The sequence below is a fragment of the Sciurus vulgaris genome, assembly GCF_902686455.1.
Source record: "Sciurus vulgaris genome assembly, chromosome: 7".
Classification (NCBI taxonomy): domain Eukaryota; kingdom Metazoa; phylum Chordata; class Mammalia; order Rodentia; family Sciuridae; genus Sciurus; species Sciurus vulgaris.
This window is the reverse complement of record NC_136467.1, coordinates 103,682,226-103,694,489: the sequence shown is the minus strand read 5'-3', so window position 1 is coordinate 103,694,489 and position 12,264 is coordinate 103,682,226. Positions and strand designations below refer to the sequence as shown.

The following is a 12,264-nucleotide window of genomic DNA, read 5'->3' as shown; positions in this document are numbered from 1 at the left end:
CTTTAGGAAGCATCGGCTCTACTTTTTTAAATAATATAACAGTGGCTTAGCTTTCTAGAGCTGGGAGGATGAAATCCTGTCAGTTTTCTTTTGCCAGGGTTTTGCTTTTTATTAAAACTCTGAAAGAAATGGTTTGTATTTATTTATAAGGGTTAAGGAAAGTTGCTTTAAACCAAATTTGCTATACTCACCTTTCTCTACTAGCTTAATTGGGATTTTGAGAAGCTTGTGGTGAAGCACAACATTAATGGAGAAATAGCAATTGCTGATCAACTGTAGTGGCCCTTCCCTGCAAGGGGCTCCATTCCTGGTAATAGTGCCTTTGTTGATTAAGACTTTTGAGTGGCATTTTAAAGGAATAATGTGTAGTCAGGTAATGTTCTAAGTAGGTAAAATTTGTTTTTACAAGAGAATAGGAAAGCATCATAATCAATTAAGTAGGAAAGAAAATTAAGCTGAATTGTACAATCCCTTCAAAGATTCAACTCCATGCAATTTATCCATTCATTGTTTGGGGAGATTTTTCTGGAGACTCTTAAAGATGATTTTTTTTAAAAACACTGTGCCATTTGTTTTGTTGGGTTTTATTTTAGCCATAATGCAAGTCCACGAGGATTTCTTTCACTATAAGACAGGGATATACAGACATGTTACCAGCACAAATGAAGAATCAGAAAAATATCGAAAACTTCGGACACATGCGGTCAAACTTACCGGGTAAGGCAATTTCTTAAAATCTTTCTAATTTGGAAGATGTGGGTTCAGTTATGGAAAATGAAACTGAAAATAATAATACATAGTGTATTTCGATATCAGAATTCCCCTTTTTTGTGAGAGAATCTGTTACCAATTCAAAAATTACCCAAACCTTGCCAACATTTTGCCGTTATTTTAAAGACAGAGGAATGAATTGGACATAACTTTCCTATGTTCTTGTATGAATACACGACCAGTGAAACTCCACATCATGTACAACCAAAAGAATGGGATCCAAATTAGAATAAGTTGTTCTCCATGTATGTATAATATGTCAAAATACACTCTAGTGCCATGTATATCTAACAAGAACAAATAAAGAGAAGACCATTGAAGGCTAACTCAGTATTCTGGGAAAGATGACCATTTCCTGCTTCTCACCTGTGAATGTCTTTAAGAATCTGTCTAAGAGCAAGGAAAATGTATTATTGGTGTAAATTTTACATATGACCTAATCAAGGGGAAGTTGCCAATCTGAAGTGTATTATGATTGGGGAGAAAATTTTTAATGGAGTTACAAATGTTAGCTATTAAGCAGGAAGAGAGGGTAAGGTCACCTTTAACTTGATATAAGTTTTTAAAAATATATGAGAATTGAAATCACATTGATCAAATTTGAAAGTAAAATCCATTCACCTATGCAAGGGCAAGAAACAAAGTTCAAAATTTGTTTGGTGGTTGTGTCTCAGGGGTAAATAATTTCACAAATAGGCCCTACTCTGAAAGACAGAACCCCAGAATCTTCTCAGTCTCATTCTGATTGTGTCCCAGTCTGCAAATTCTTTCTCAAAATATCTCACTCCAATTCAAAGGAAATGTTACAATTTTTTTTCTTTCCATCCAAAACTCTCTCTTTTCTCATCTTTCCTCTTATGAATAACTTCATTCTAAATGAGCTTGTCATTCCTGACAAATTTACTGAGCCTGCAGAAAACAATCTCACCTACAACTAAATTGTTATCTTCTACTGAGTTTGGAAACCTCACTGAGTAAATTTCTAAGATATATAGACAAATCTATCCTGTGGATGTCTCATTAACCCTCTGTTCTCATTTATTTTAAATATTCCAATATTTCAATCACAGAATTATCATGTCTTTGAATCAAGGATACCAAAGATCTATGACTTGTCTTGATTCAGGAATGTGAAAATGCATGTATCTTAGAATTGAAAAAGGCAGTATTTCATGTTAATGTAGGATACTGATTTTTAAAACTACTGCTAGGAGAAAAGAATAAATATATATGATTTTACAAACAAGAGATAATTTCTACTGAATATTTGGAATACTTTCATCTGTATCCTACATAAATAAAATTAGAGAAAAGAAAGACAAACAGAAAAAAGTAAGAACAAAGAAAAAGAAAGAAAAAAGAGGAAAAAGTTCATGTGAAATAGGGTACTACAGTATGAAAATTTTAAGAGAAGGAATTTTTTGCTAATGTTTTCATTAGAAGTATATAAAAATATTAGTTTCTGAACATTCTTTCAAGTGATGGCTGCTTTTCTTTTTCATTTTAGCAGGTTTATTCTGTATAGTCACTCCACTTTAGAGTCCTATGGCAGGTTCCTGGTGACTAACCTTAGGTTGAATGGAATAAAGTGCCTGCCTTAACTGAAAAAACAAAAACAAAAAAAACCCATATATATATATATATATATATATATATAGAGAGAGAGAGAGAGAGAGAGAGAGAGAGAGAGAGAGAGAGAGAATCATTTTTTTGTGAGTTGCATATGCTTACCACTAAAATTAATGAGCTAAAAAATTAAAAAAAAAAATCCCAAACCAAACCTTAGAAATAATTATTAGCATGACGATTGGTGAAAAAAAGTTGGAAAAGTTTTCTCATTTTCTATGATGAAAAGTTAGACAAACTAAAATAGAAAAAAAAAATAGGATATAGTATTTTAAAATAATGCTACTCAGGTTAATTTTACTCGAATATAACTTTTAATATAATGTTATGGAAATTAAGTTTAAAACGTATGTGTTAAAAGAATTAGTTGTTGAACTAATAGCTCATATTAGCTACATATTTTAATACTGATCAATTTGTTGTCAACAGACGAGTAAATTTGTCACTCTCATACTTCTTCCCACATCTTGTTCTATCGTACTTGTACTATTGGTTAGTTATGCTATTGTTTCTGCCCATCAAAGGGTTAAAAAAAGCTGCATTCTACTTTGAAGCCATAGTTTATATGTTATCATATGCAATGTATTATGGAGTCAATAATAAATAAATACTTTTTGACAGTGGTTCTTCTAACCTTTAGTTTAATTTTCATTATTTTATTAATTAATTTTTTTTTTATTTTTATTTTCCAGTAATTTGTTTTTATCAAGAAGGGCTCATAAGGCTTGAGTTACCTAATTTTTTGTATTTTCAAAAAACAGTTGTTGTCACTATTTTGATGAACAACATAACTGGTATAAAATCCTGGGACTATAAACCATCAGAATTTTGCAGATGTTGCCCTAGGGTCTGCAGCATCCAGTCTTCCTACAGAAAGTCTCAGGACACTTAATGTTTTTTCTCTTTACAAAAATGACATGACTCTACTTGAACACTCATTAATTTTATTAATCCTTGAATTTAACATATTTTTCCATATGCCAGATTTTTGATATTTTCTATTATCTTTCTTATAATGACATTGATCTTATAGTTCTTTAGCGTTTTATTATATATAATTGCTGTACTATGATGTGCCAATTCCCTACATTTATTGTATTTGCTGTTCATTCTTCAAATGGCTCTTGCTTTTTAAAATATTCTTGTTTTTTTTGTTTCCTCTTAACTGGTTGTCATTTAAGGTTTTCTTTGAGTTATATTTAGAGAATTCATGTTTGTGATTTCTTTAAGTCTTTATCTGACTTCCCCAGTTCCCTTGAATAATTCATATTGAGCTTTACGTTTTTCACTTGTCTCTTCCTGCACTGTTTGAGGGGGGTCTTTTTATTCATACATGACAATAGAATCTACTTTGATATATTTATACAAAGTATGGAATATATATTCTTCCTGCATTCTTTATAGAAATTTAATCTCGAATCTTTGCATTTCACTCTAACATTTCCTATTTTTTCACCCACAGCCCCTTCTCCTCTGACCCCATGTGCTTGTAATGTATTATTTTGTTCAACTTGACCACTGTTTGTCTCTCTTCTCCTTAATGCCCACATAGTCTTTCTTACTTGGTTAAAATCCCACAGTGAATCTTTACTTTCCCCTTTGACATATGCCCTGGACTCTTGTCCCTTGTTTAACTTATATTAGTTGGACAGACCTCGATTGTGGTTAAATTTGAATCATTCAGTTTTGTACCTGCATCTGATCATAGTTGATAAAAACTTGGAACTATGTTTATTCACTCTAATTTATAATGACATATTTCAAGTAGATGTCTAATCTATCAGGTAATCATGTTCTGAATTATTACTTTGTTTATTCTCCCCCTCTTTAGGTGATTATCTCACAACTTGTTCTTTTTCCTTGAATCTCCAACACCTTTCTGCCTCTTGGTCTTGATGATAACCTTGCCTTCTATTTCCCTGAAAAGACTGAAGCAATCAGAAAACACTTCCTGGAAACATAAGTGTCACCTACCAGCACATACTGCCTCATAATCGTTCTTCCACCACTTACATAATTGCACCATACACACTTCTGTCTGAGTTCCTCCTTGCATATTGTGCACCCAGCCCCTCTCAGCTTTCAAAGACAATGCAGAGGTAATTTCCCCTTTTTCCTCTCTGTAACCAATTTTATTTATGCAGTTAAATGCTGGTGTTTCTTGGATTAGAAAAACTCCTTTTCTCTTGACTTCACCTTTTCCATACTTCAGTTTTTCTTTCCTTACCGTAACTCCTTGCAAAATTTGCCTGTACTCACTTTCTTTAATACTTCTTCAATTCTTTATTAAATCTCCCATCACTTTCTCACTACCCATTTCCTCTTCTCAAACATTTATTTCAAGGTTGTCAATGGCCTCCACCTTTTTAAAATCCACTGGTCAGATTCTGTACTTGCCCATCCCCTCATGTGGCTTTTCCTTATGATCTACAACTTCTCAGGGTCCTTTGCTAAAGTAATTTTTTTTGTTTGTTTGTTTCCCTGTTTATCTATGCTTTGCAGTCCTGGCACGGCCCAGTCTTAGGTCTTAGTACTCCAGTCCTTTCTGTCCATACTCATAATTTGGTGAACTCATCAGTTCCAAACTCACCCTGGTTTTAAGCACCATATAGAAGCTAGCACCAACTGAATTATATTTCTAGCCAAGACTTCTCTCCTGAACTCCCTATTTATATATTCCAAGGTCTACTTAACATCTCAATTTGCATGCACATTATTAGGAAGAGAGGTGCTTCAACTTTAGCACTTCTAAAACAGAACTCCCAATTTTCCCTTTAACCTTGTGAAATAGCATCACTTTTTTTTCCATTCCAGCTGATGACAACTCCATCTTTCCCTATGCTCTGGTGGGGAACCTTGGAATTGTCTTTTATTCCTTTCCTCACAACCTACTTTCAATATATCATAAACTTTAAACTCCAGAAGCCAATCAGTTTTCCCTCTCTGAACCTCCACTGTGGTGCCTGAGCCACCATTAGTCAATATTTTGTACCTGGATTTCTGAAGTCACGTCTAGTAGGTCTTTCTGCATTTACCTCTTCCCTCTGACAGTCTGTTTCCAATATAGACCCAGTGGATTTCCTGTTAAAAACATTACTCAGGTCTTGTCACTGCTTTGCTTTCAACATTATAACAATTTCCCATTTCCCTCAGGGTAAAAGTCAAGGTTCTTACCAAGGCCTTCGTGATCTGAGAACATACTCCCACCCCCATCAACTTTTTCATCTCAACTTCTACTCACCTGTACCTTGCTTTAGAGGTTCTGTATTGTGTCAGCAACCCCCACTTCAGGATCTTGCTTAAAATACTCTTCTACAAGGTATCCAGTTCCTTAGTTTCTGTGCCTCCATCGAGTCTCTGCTCAGATCTCACTTCTCAGTATGCCCCCCTTCCTGAATTCTCTACTTAATCTGCTACTTGTCTTCTGCTCCAGAATCCTGAGCTCCCTCACCTACTCCGTTGTTCTAAATGGTCACATAATTATCACTTTCTAACAGTGTATAATTTAATTATCTTTTTATGTTGGTCATATACCATCTATCTCTAGCACTAGAATAAAGCTCCAAAGAACAGATGTCTTTATATTATGCACAGATGTTGCCAAACTACTTAATGCATGGGGGATCCATAATATACTTAATGCTTTTTCTATTCAACAAATTATTTTTTAGCTTGTGTTTTGAGATAGTTCTCCTTTCTTATTACTCATCTTTAAGTAGGTAACTATTTGTTCAAAAATAGAGTAGGCAGTAGTTGGAGAGAGCTGATGCCCTCCTCATCCTTGATTCAGGTTTGTCTATGCTGGACCCACACTCACCAGATCAACCCTTGCTTTTGTCCTGGAATATTCTGTTTTAAGTTCCTAACTCAGAAGGCTTGGTGGGACTTATCATAACCCTCATGCAGGTATCTGCTGCCATGTGTCATTGTTGCCTTCCTTTTTACTTCACCCTGTGTCCTCTTTCAGACATAGCCTCTGGAGGACTGGGTGGGACTTTGTTGGTCCAACCAGCTTTCCTGTGTTGCTTTCTCAACTAACCTACCAGGGGTAGCATGAGTGGCTTATGGCATCTCATTGTCATAGTCTGAAAATGGTCCTTGAGAAGATCTTGAAAAGTATTTCTGGAATGCCTTACATATTTAAGTGGGAGGGTTTTCCTCTTTAGGTCCAGAGATGGAGGGAGAGGACTGTGGTGAGTGTCATCTCACCATCCATTCTCATTTAGAACAGCACAAAATGAGTTTTTCTATTATTTCTCAAAGTTGTGTTTTGTGATTATGTCTGCTGGTTGATTCATTAAAGATAGAAAAAAAGATACTGAGGATTTGAAATTTGCATCATTTTTCTGTTCTTCATTAATTAGAGACATTTCATGAGGTTAAATGGAATGAACCTTCTTCATACTGTGTCATGTACCTGGAAATTCAACTGTACTTTGATTTTATTTTTTATCAGTCTGAAAGTTGCATTTTTCCAAATTCCCTATGTAGGTTTCATAATTAATTTTTGTTTTCTCAGTAACGTTCTTAATCTAGAAAAGTTTCCCCACCACACATTAGGTGATGGATATAATTTTTCCTATCATTCCACGAATTCTGTAAATGCCAACAGAGACATGGAGACTTTTTTGATTTATTAGAACTGATCCTTTGTCATCTCTACCATCTATGTAGTCATGCTGATCATATTTTCTTCACTCTACTCCTATGTTCATTTGTGCTGAGTTTGAAAAACATATAAATCTGTTTACATTTAATTTCTCTGACATCGTTTCTATATTCCTCATATCCAGCATGTCAATTGTATTAGTGTATTACATTTACATTCAAAAACTCCTAGAAAATTGGGATCTTTATAAATTTGCCTCACATATGTGACAATTAATGAGGCTAAACTTGTTAGTAGGAAAATTGCTTTGGGGGAAATCTACCTATTTTTCACAAATATTTTGTATCACCTGGGCATTGTTAGGTGCTCTGGAGCAGTAAATTTTCATTCATTTCCCTATTAGCAATTCCTTATTTGGAAATTACTACATTCAGGAAATTAATGCATCAGTGAATTAGAACATAATCAAATAGCTCAAGGAAGTTAATGTTCCTTATCAAAGAGCTTAATATACTCCTATGAAGTACCTGACAAATTTATCTCAACAAATTGTGTTCTGCCCTTTCTGTAGAAGACAAAGCTATTAGGTTTAACTTGGGAAGAAAAAAAGAAATGAGTTTAAGCTTTTATCAAGTACCCAGCACTGGGGAACACAAGGAAGATTAATATGTATCTTTAATCTTAAGGAGTTTAGAGAATGAAGCAGATACATCCACAACTTATTCCACTGTAAGATGATACAGCATTATGCTTTATGTATATATTACCACATAAGTAAAGCACAGAATGTGGGTTAATAGGACAGGATGCAAACTTGTAATTCCTTGCTCTGCTTCTTATTGCAGTCCTTTCTCTTCTCTCCAAAACTTCTGTCCATCCTAATTATAGAAGCTATATTTATAAAATCATTTAATTGAATAAAAACCCACATATTTTGAGACTTGTCATTATATTATATACTAGTAATATGAAGAAAATATTACTTATTAAACTAAGAAGCTTTGATTGTAAGATGAAACCCAATTTTAGACATGTTAAAATGTGAAAAATATTGTTTTATAATCAACATAACATGATATTTGAAAATTTCACTGAAGCTGCTATTCTCTGTATTATGGCCCTATTCCACATCTTTATGACGATCACAATTTATTCTGTGTCTGTACGTGTCCACCCAACATTCTGAACTTTATTTGACCACCAAGTCTAAAGTTGGTAAAGTATTACATAAATTTCTTTTGTTTTGCATATAATTCTCAAGAATTACTGCTGAAATCCAAATGAGTAAATTCAGCAGGTCAAAATTTTAGAACATTAAGGAACATAATTGGGACAAACATTGACATTTCTTTATATCATCATTCCTGATAATGGAATAGAGTTATGTTGAAAATATGCTCTGCATGTCCCCAAGAAAGAAAAATAAAATAATTTTAAGACTATTTTTACCATGTTCAATAATGTTTTATTCGGTAAGTATTTATTAAGTATATGTGTCAGGTATTGTTTTAGGTGCTAAAGTATGTCCATGAATAAAATAGACAAAGATCCTTGTCCTAATCAAAGTTATAATCTACTAATTGATATATAACTTTTAGAAAACTAGAATATTTTATAATGGCCTGAGTTTTGACACTGAACTTTATATGTGTTTCTAAAGTCTGAGGTCAAAAGTATCAAGGATTTTTTGTTTGTTTGTTTATTTTACATATCACTGTTGAATAATTACTCAGGGAGAGAGGAGACCAACTACTGTGAGATGTAGGCCAGAAGGAAAACAAATGTTAGAATAATCAAAGAAAGACAGATTAAAGAATAACAAATAAATTTTCCAAGTATGTTTTGAATAATGATTGCAGTTTTTTTTAAAAAAAGAACACCCCCTCAAAATACATAAAAAATGCTATTGCAAAATGATAGAAATTGGTTGTTTCCAATCATCACTGTGAAGAAATCTGGTTTGAGTGAATCATCAAAAAATGAATCAGAAATTTCTGTAAACTTTGATATAAATCCATTATATGACTTCAAATTGGGTATAATAGAATGATTCCTAAATTATTCTTTTTTGTATGCTCAACAAACATTAAAAGCTAATTCACGGTGTTCCTGGTACTGTGCTGAGTACTAGGCATCATGAGCAAAATCTAAAACAGTTCTTGCCCTCACAGTACAGTTAGTCATTAAACAAAAACACATAAAATGTGAAATTATGAGACCTTTATAAAGGAAAGACAGAAAGAAATAAAGTTTGAGCTGAAATATATGAATTGCACAGAAACAAAGAGAACAGATTATATCAAGGCCTTGTGACTACAATACAGAACATTTTGTGAACATGAAGAAGGTTGTGTTTGCTGAATCTCAGAAGGCAAGAATTTGGAGGCCATTAAACAGATTTTAGTTCAGATATTAAGTATTTTATTAATAATCTAAGAACTCAAGGGAAGTTATTAAACTTTTTAAGTAGTAAGGTGGCGTGATCTTTATTTGCATTTTTAAAATGGTGCTCTGACTATAAAGAGTGTAATTAAAAAAAGGCAAATTTTGATACTCTAAATATGAGATAATATTCTGGTCTTGGTAATATGGTGGAAAAGTGTTGGAAATATAGGTAGAGCAAGAAATATTTAGGAAGAAAAGCTAGCAGACATGATGTGGGGCTGTAATGGAACATGGTAAGGGAGGAGTCCAAGATGGTCCACTCTTAGAATAATAGTTTTGTAAATTAGGTGGGGTGTGGTACCATACAAGGAGATAGGGAAGGAGTGCACTGTGGGGCCTGATGACCCAGGCCCAGTAATCCCAGGAGGATTATTCTGAGACACAAAATCAGGGCTGGGGTGTAGTTCAGTGGTAATGCGCCTACCTAGCATGCATGAGGTCTTGGTTTAGGTTCCCAGCACCCCCATTCCAAATACGGGTGAAGGTCAGAACAAGCAAATAGATGCATTTGATCTCAAGGCCAGGGAATATAACATTCAAAGATGAATGAGATTAAACAGAATAATAGTTGAGACCAAGTCATGAGAAAATCCAGTATAAGAGAAAGAAGAGCAGCCAGTGTGAAATTTCTTAGAAATCTGGAAGGCTGGAAGGTTTGGAATCCAAAGAGTGTGTGTAGAAATGGGCCTTATAGGGGACTGTATGGTGACTCTTCTGTATTCAGATAGAAGGCAAGGTTAGATGAAAACATTTTAGTGTTTAGGATGTGCTACATTGGTGAAAATTCCTATCACATAGCGTCGTTTATCTCCAGGAAGTAAAAACTGAAGGAAGAGGTGGTGGGAGGAATGCTTTGTCAGAATTTTGTTGAAAATAAAGGAGATTTTCAATGCTGTCTGGATGTTCAGGAGAGGGAGGAGCCCAGAGGCACCCCAAAGCCCGCCAGGCAGTGGTAGTGGAGCCACTCTGCCCTCTGGGTGCTTTCTGCCCTTGTGGCCATCTGCTCAGCCAGACATAAAAGGAAAGGGAGTTGAGTTTGCCCAATCCTGATGGTTTTCTAGTTGGGCTCCTTATAGAGTTAGAAAAACAAAGTGGTTAGGATAAAAAGCTGATATGCTACTAAAATGACAGAAAGATTAATAAAATAAAAAATGAGAGGATTTAGGGATTTACAGAAAGTAGAAAAATCATTGGTTTAGAGGCTATGGTAATTCTAGTCTTGTTGATTTTACGATTCTTTAATATCCTTTTATTGTTTCTTCAGTTTTTAAAATATTTATGAGAAAATAATCATGAAATAATAAGTAATATTTTACAGGCTAAGAAGACAGTCTTATTGAGTAACAAAAAGTCATGATTTTTTATGTTAGGTTCCTAATCATGTTGTCATACTACTTTGTTACCATAAACCTTTGATCAATTGATGAATCATATCTATCTCCATCTATCTAGTCATGCATCTATCATCATCCATGAATCTATTTATGAAGATACTGGTCCCCTAAAAAAGCATAAAACTAAAACTTTAAAACTGAAGTTCTAATGTATTTCCCCACATTTTCTAGAGATATAAATTTCAAGGATTCAGGGAGCATAAGGCATTAATTAGGGCAATTACACAATTATCTGACACAGTTTTATTAGGGCCAACACTTGTTCTTCCCCATTCATCATTTTCCCCTCTGTCTTTTTGAATAATGACTTAATACTAAGCCTGAATTTCCATGCTACGCTATGTTTAACCCCTGGCAAATTGGTAAATTTTGAGCAGATGTTTTAATTAGATGTTTATGATGCACAAGGAAGTCTAAGACAGCTGAATGAACACTTCTACTATGCTTATTTAGCAAATGCAAATGAATGTGTGATGATTAGTATAGACAATGCAAAACATTTAATTTGAGTGTTATGATGTCTTTTAACTGCAAAATACTTAGTTCTTTCCTATACTTTTCTTCCTAATAGGAGGTATGCATAACTAATTAAACTTCCTTCCTAGAGATTCTTGAGAGGAAAATAGTTAGAAATACATTAATTTTATTTGAAGTTTTGCACATTTTTCATCATGCATGCATTTGAAACACATATAAAATACAATATATTATATGAAATATAAATTATATGCATACTATAAAATATAATTTATTATTTTTAAATATACATTAAAAATAATGTTTATTATTCTTTGATGTCAAAGATAACAAAGTAGATATTTGACTTTCTTGAATTTAAATTTGTTTTTATAGTTTACAATATATCCCCTAAATTCAAGGGCTTTTGCAATATGTAATATTGCTAAGATTCAAATGTAAATCATGAGCTGTTAGGTTGATGTTTGTAAGCAGGTCAGCTAACACAATTTCTCTTCATTAGCTTGATTATTTATCTTCCCATATGCAGTGATTCATAGAAGAAAAATTTAAAACCTTTAGTTTTAGCTAGTCAAAAGATCACATTGAGAGTAAATTGAGAAAAGGAAAATAAATTTGTGTATTGATATGTACAGAAATATGCTATTGTACATGTTAAACAGTTCAAAACAACAACATCAAATCTTTGCTTCAGGCTTATTAAATTGCCCAGAACTTCTAGAACTCACTAATTGGAATAGAAGAATAATTCTTCTTCTCCCCTTTAAGTTGGATATTTTCAAGGTCTAATCTTCAACTATGTGTTAATTCTTGATTCAAGATAGAGTGTTTACATAGTAATCAGGAAGTATCCACATAATTCACATAATTCTTGTTTTTCTCAAGTATCTTCCATGCATAGCAGGTTGCACAGATGTGTCCTTTATTGATATGGAAAGCCAT

At 33.5% G+C, this 12,264-nt stretch overlaps 1 protein-coding gene across 2 annotated transcripts in view; it reads left to right on the top strand.

Moving 5' to 3' along the window:
- TINAG (tubulointerstitial nephritis antigen) overlaps window positions 1–12,264 on the top strand; it is an 83,949-nt gene that overhangs the window by 41,385 nt on the left and 30,300 nt on the right. For both annotated transcript variants that reach the window (XM_079147643.1, XM_079147642.1), the window contains exon 9: window positions 594–717. In XM_079147643.1, coding sequence (XP_079003769.1) covers window positions 594–717 — 124 coding nt within the window. The remainder of the gene's footprint in view (window positions 1–593; window positions 718–12,264) is intronic.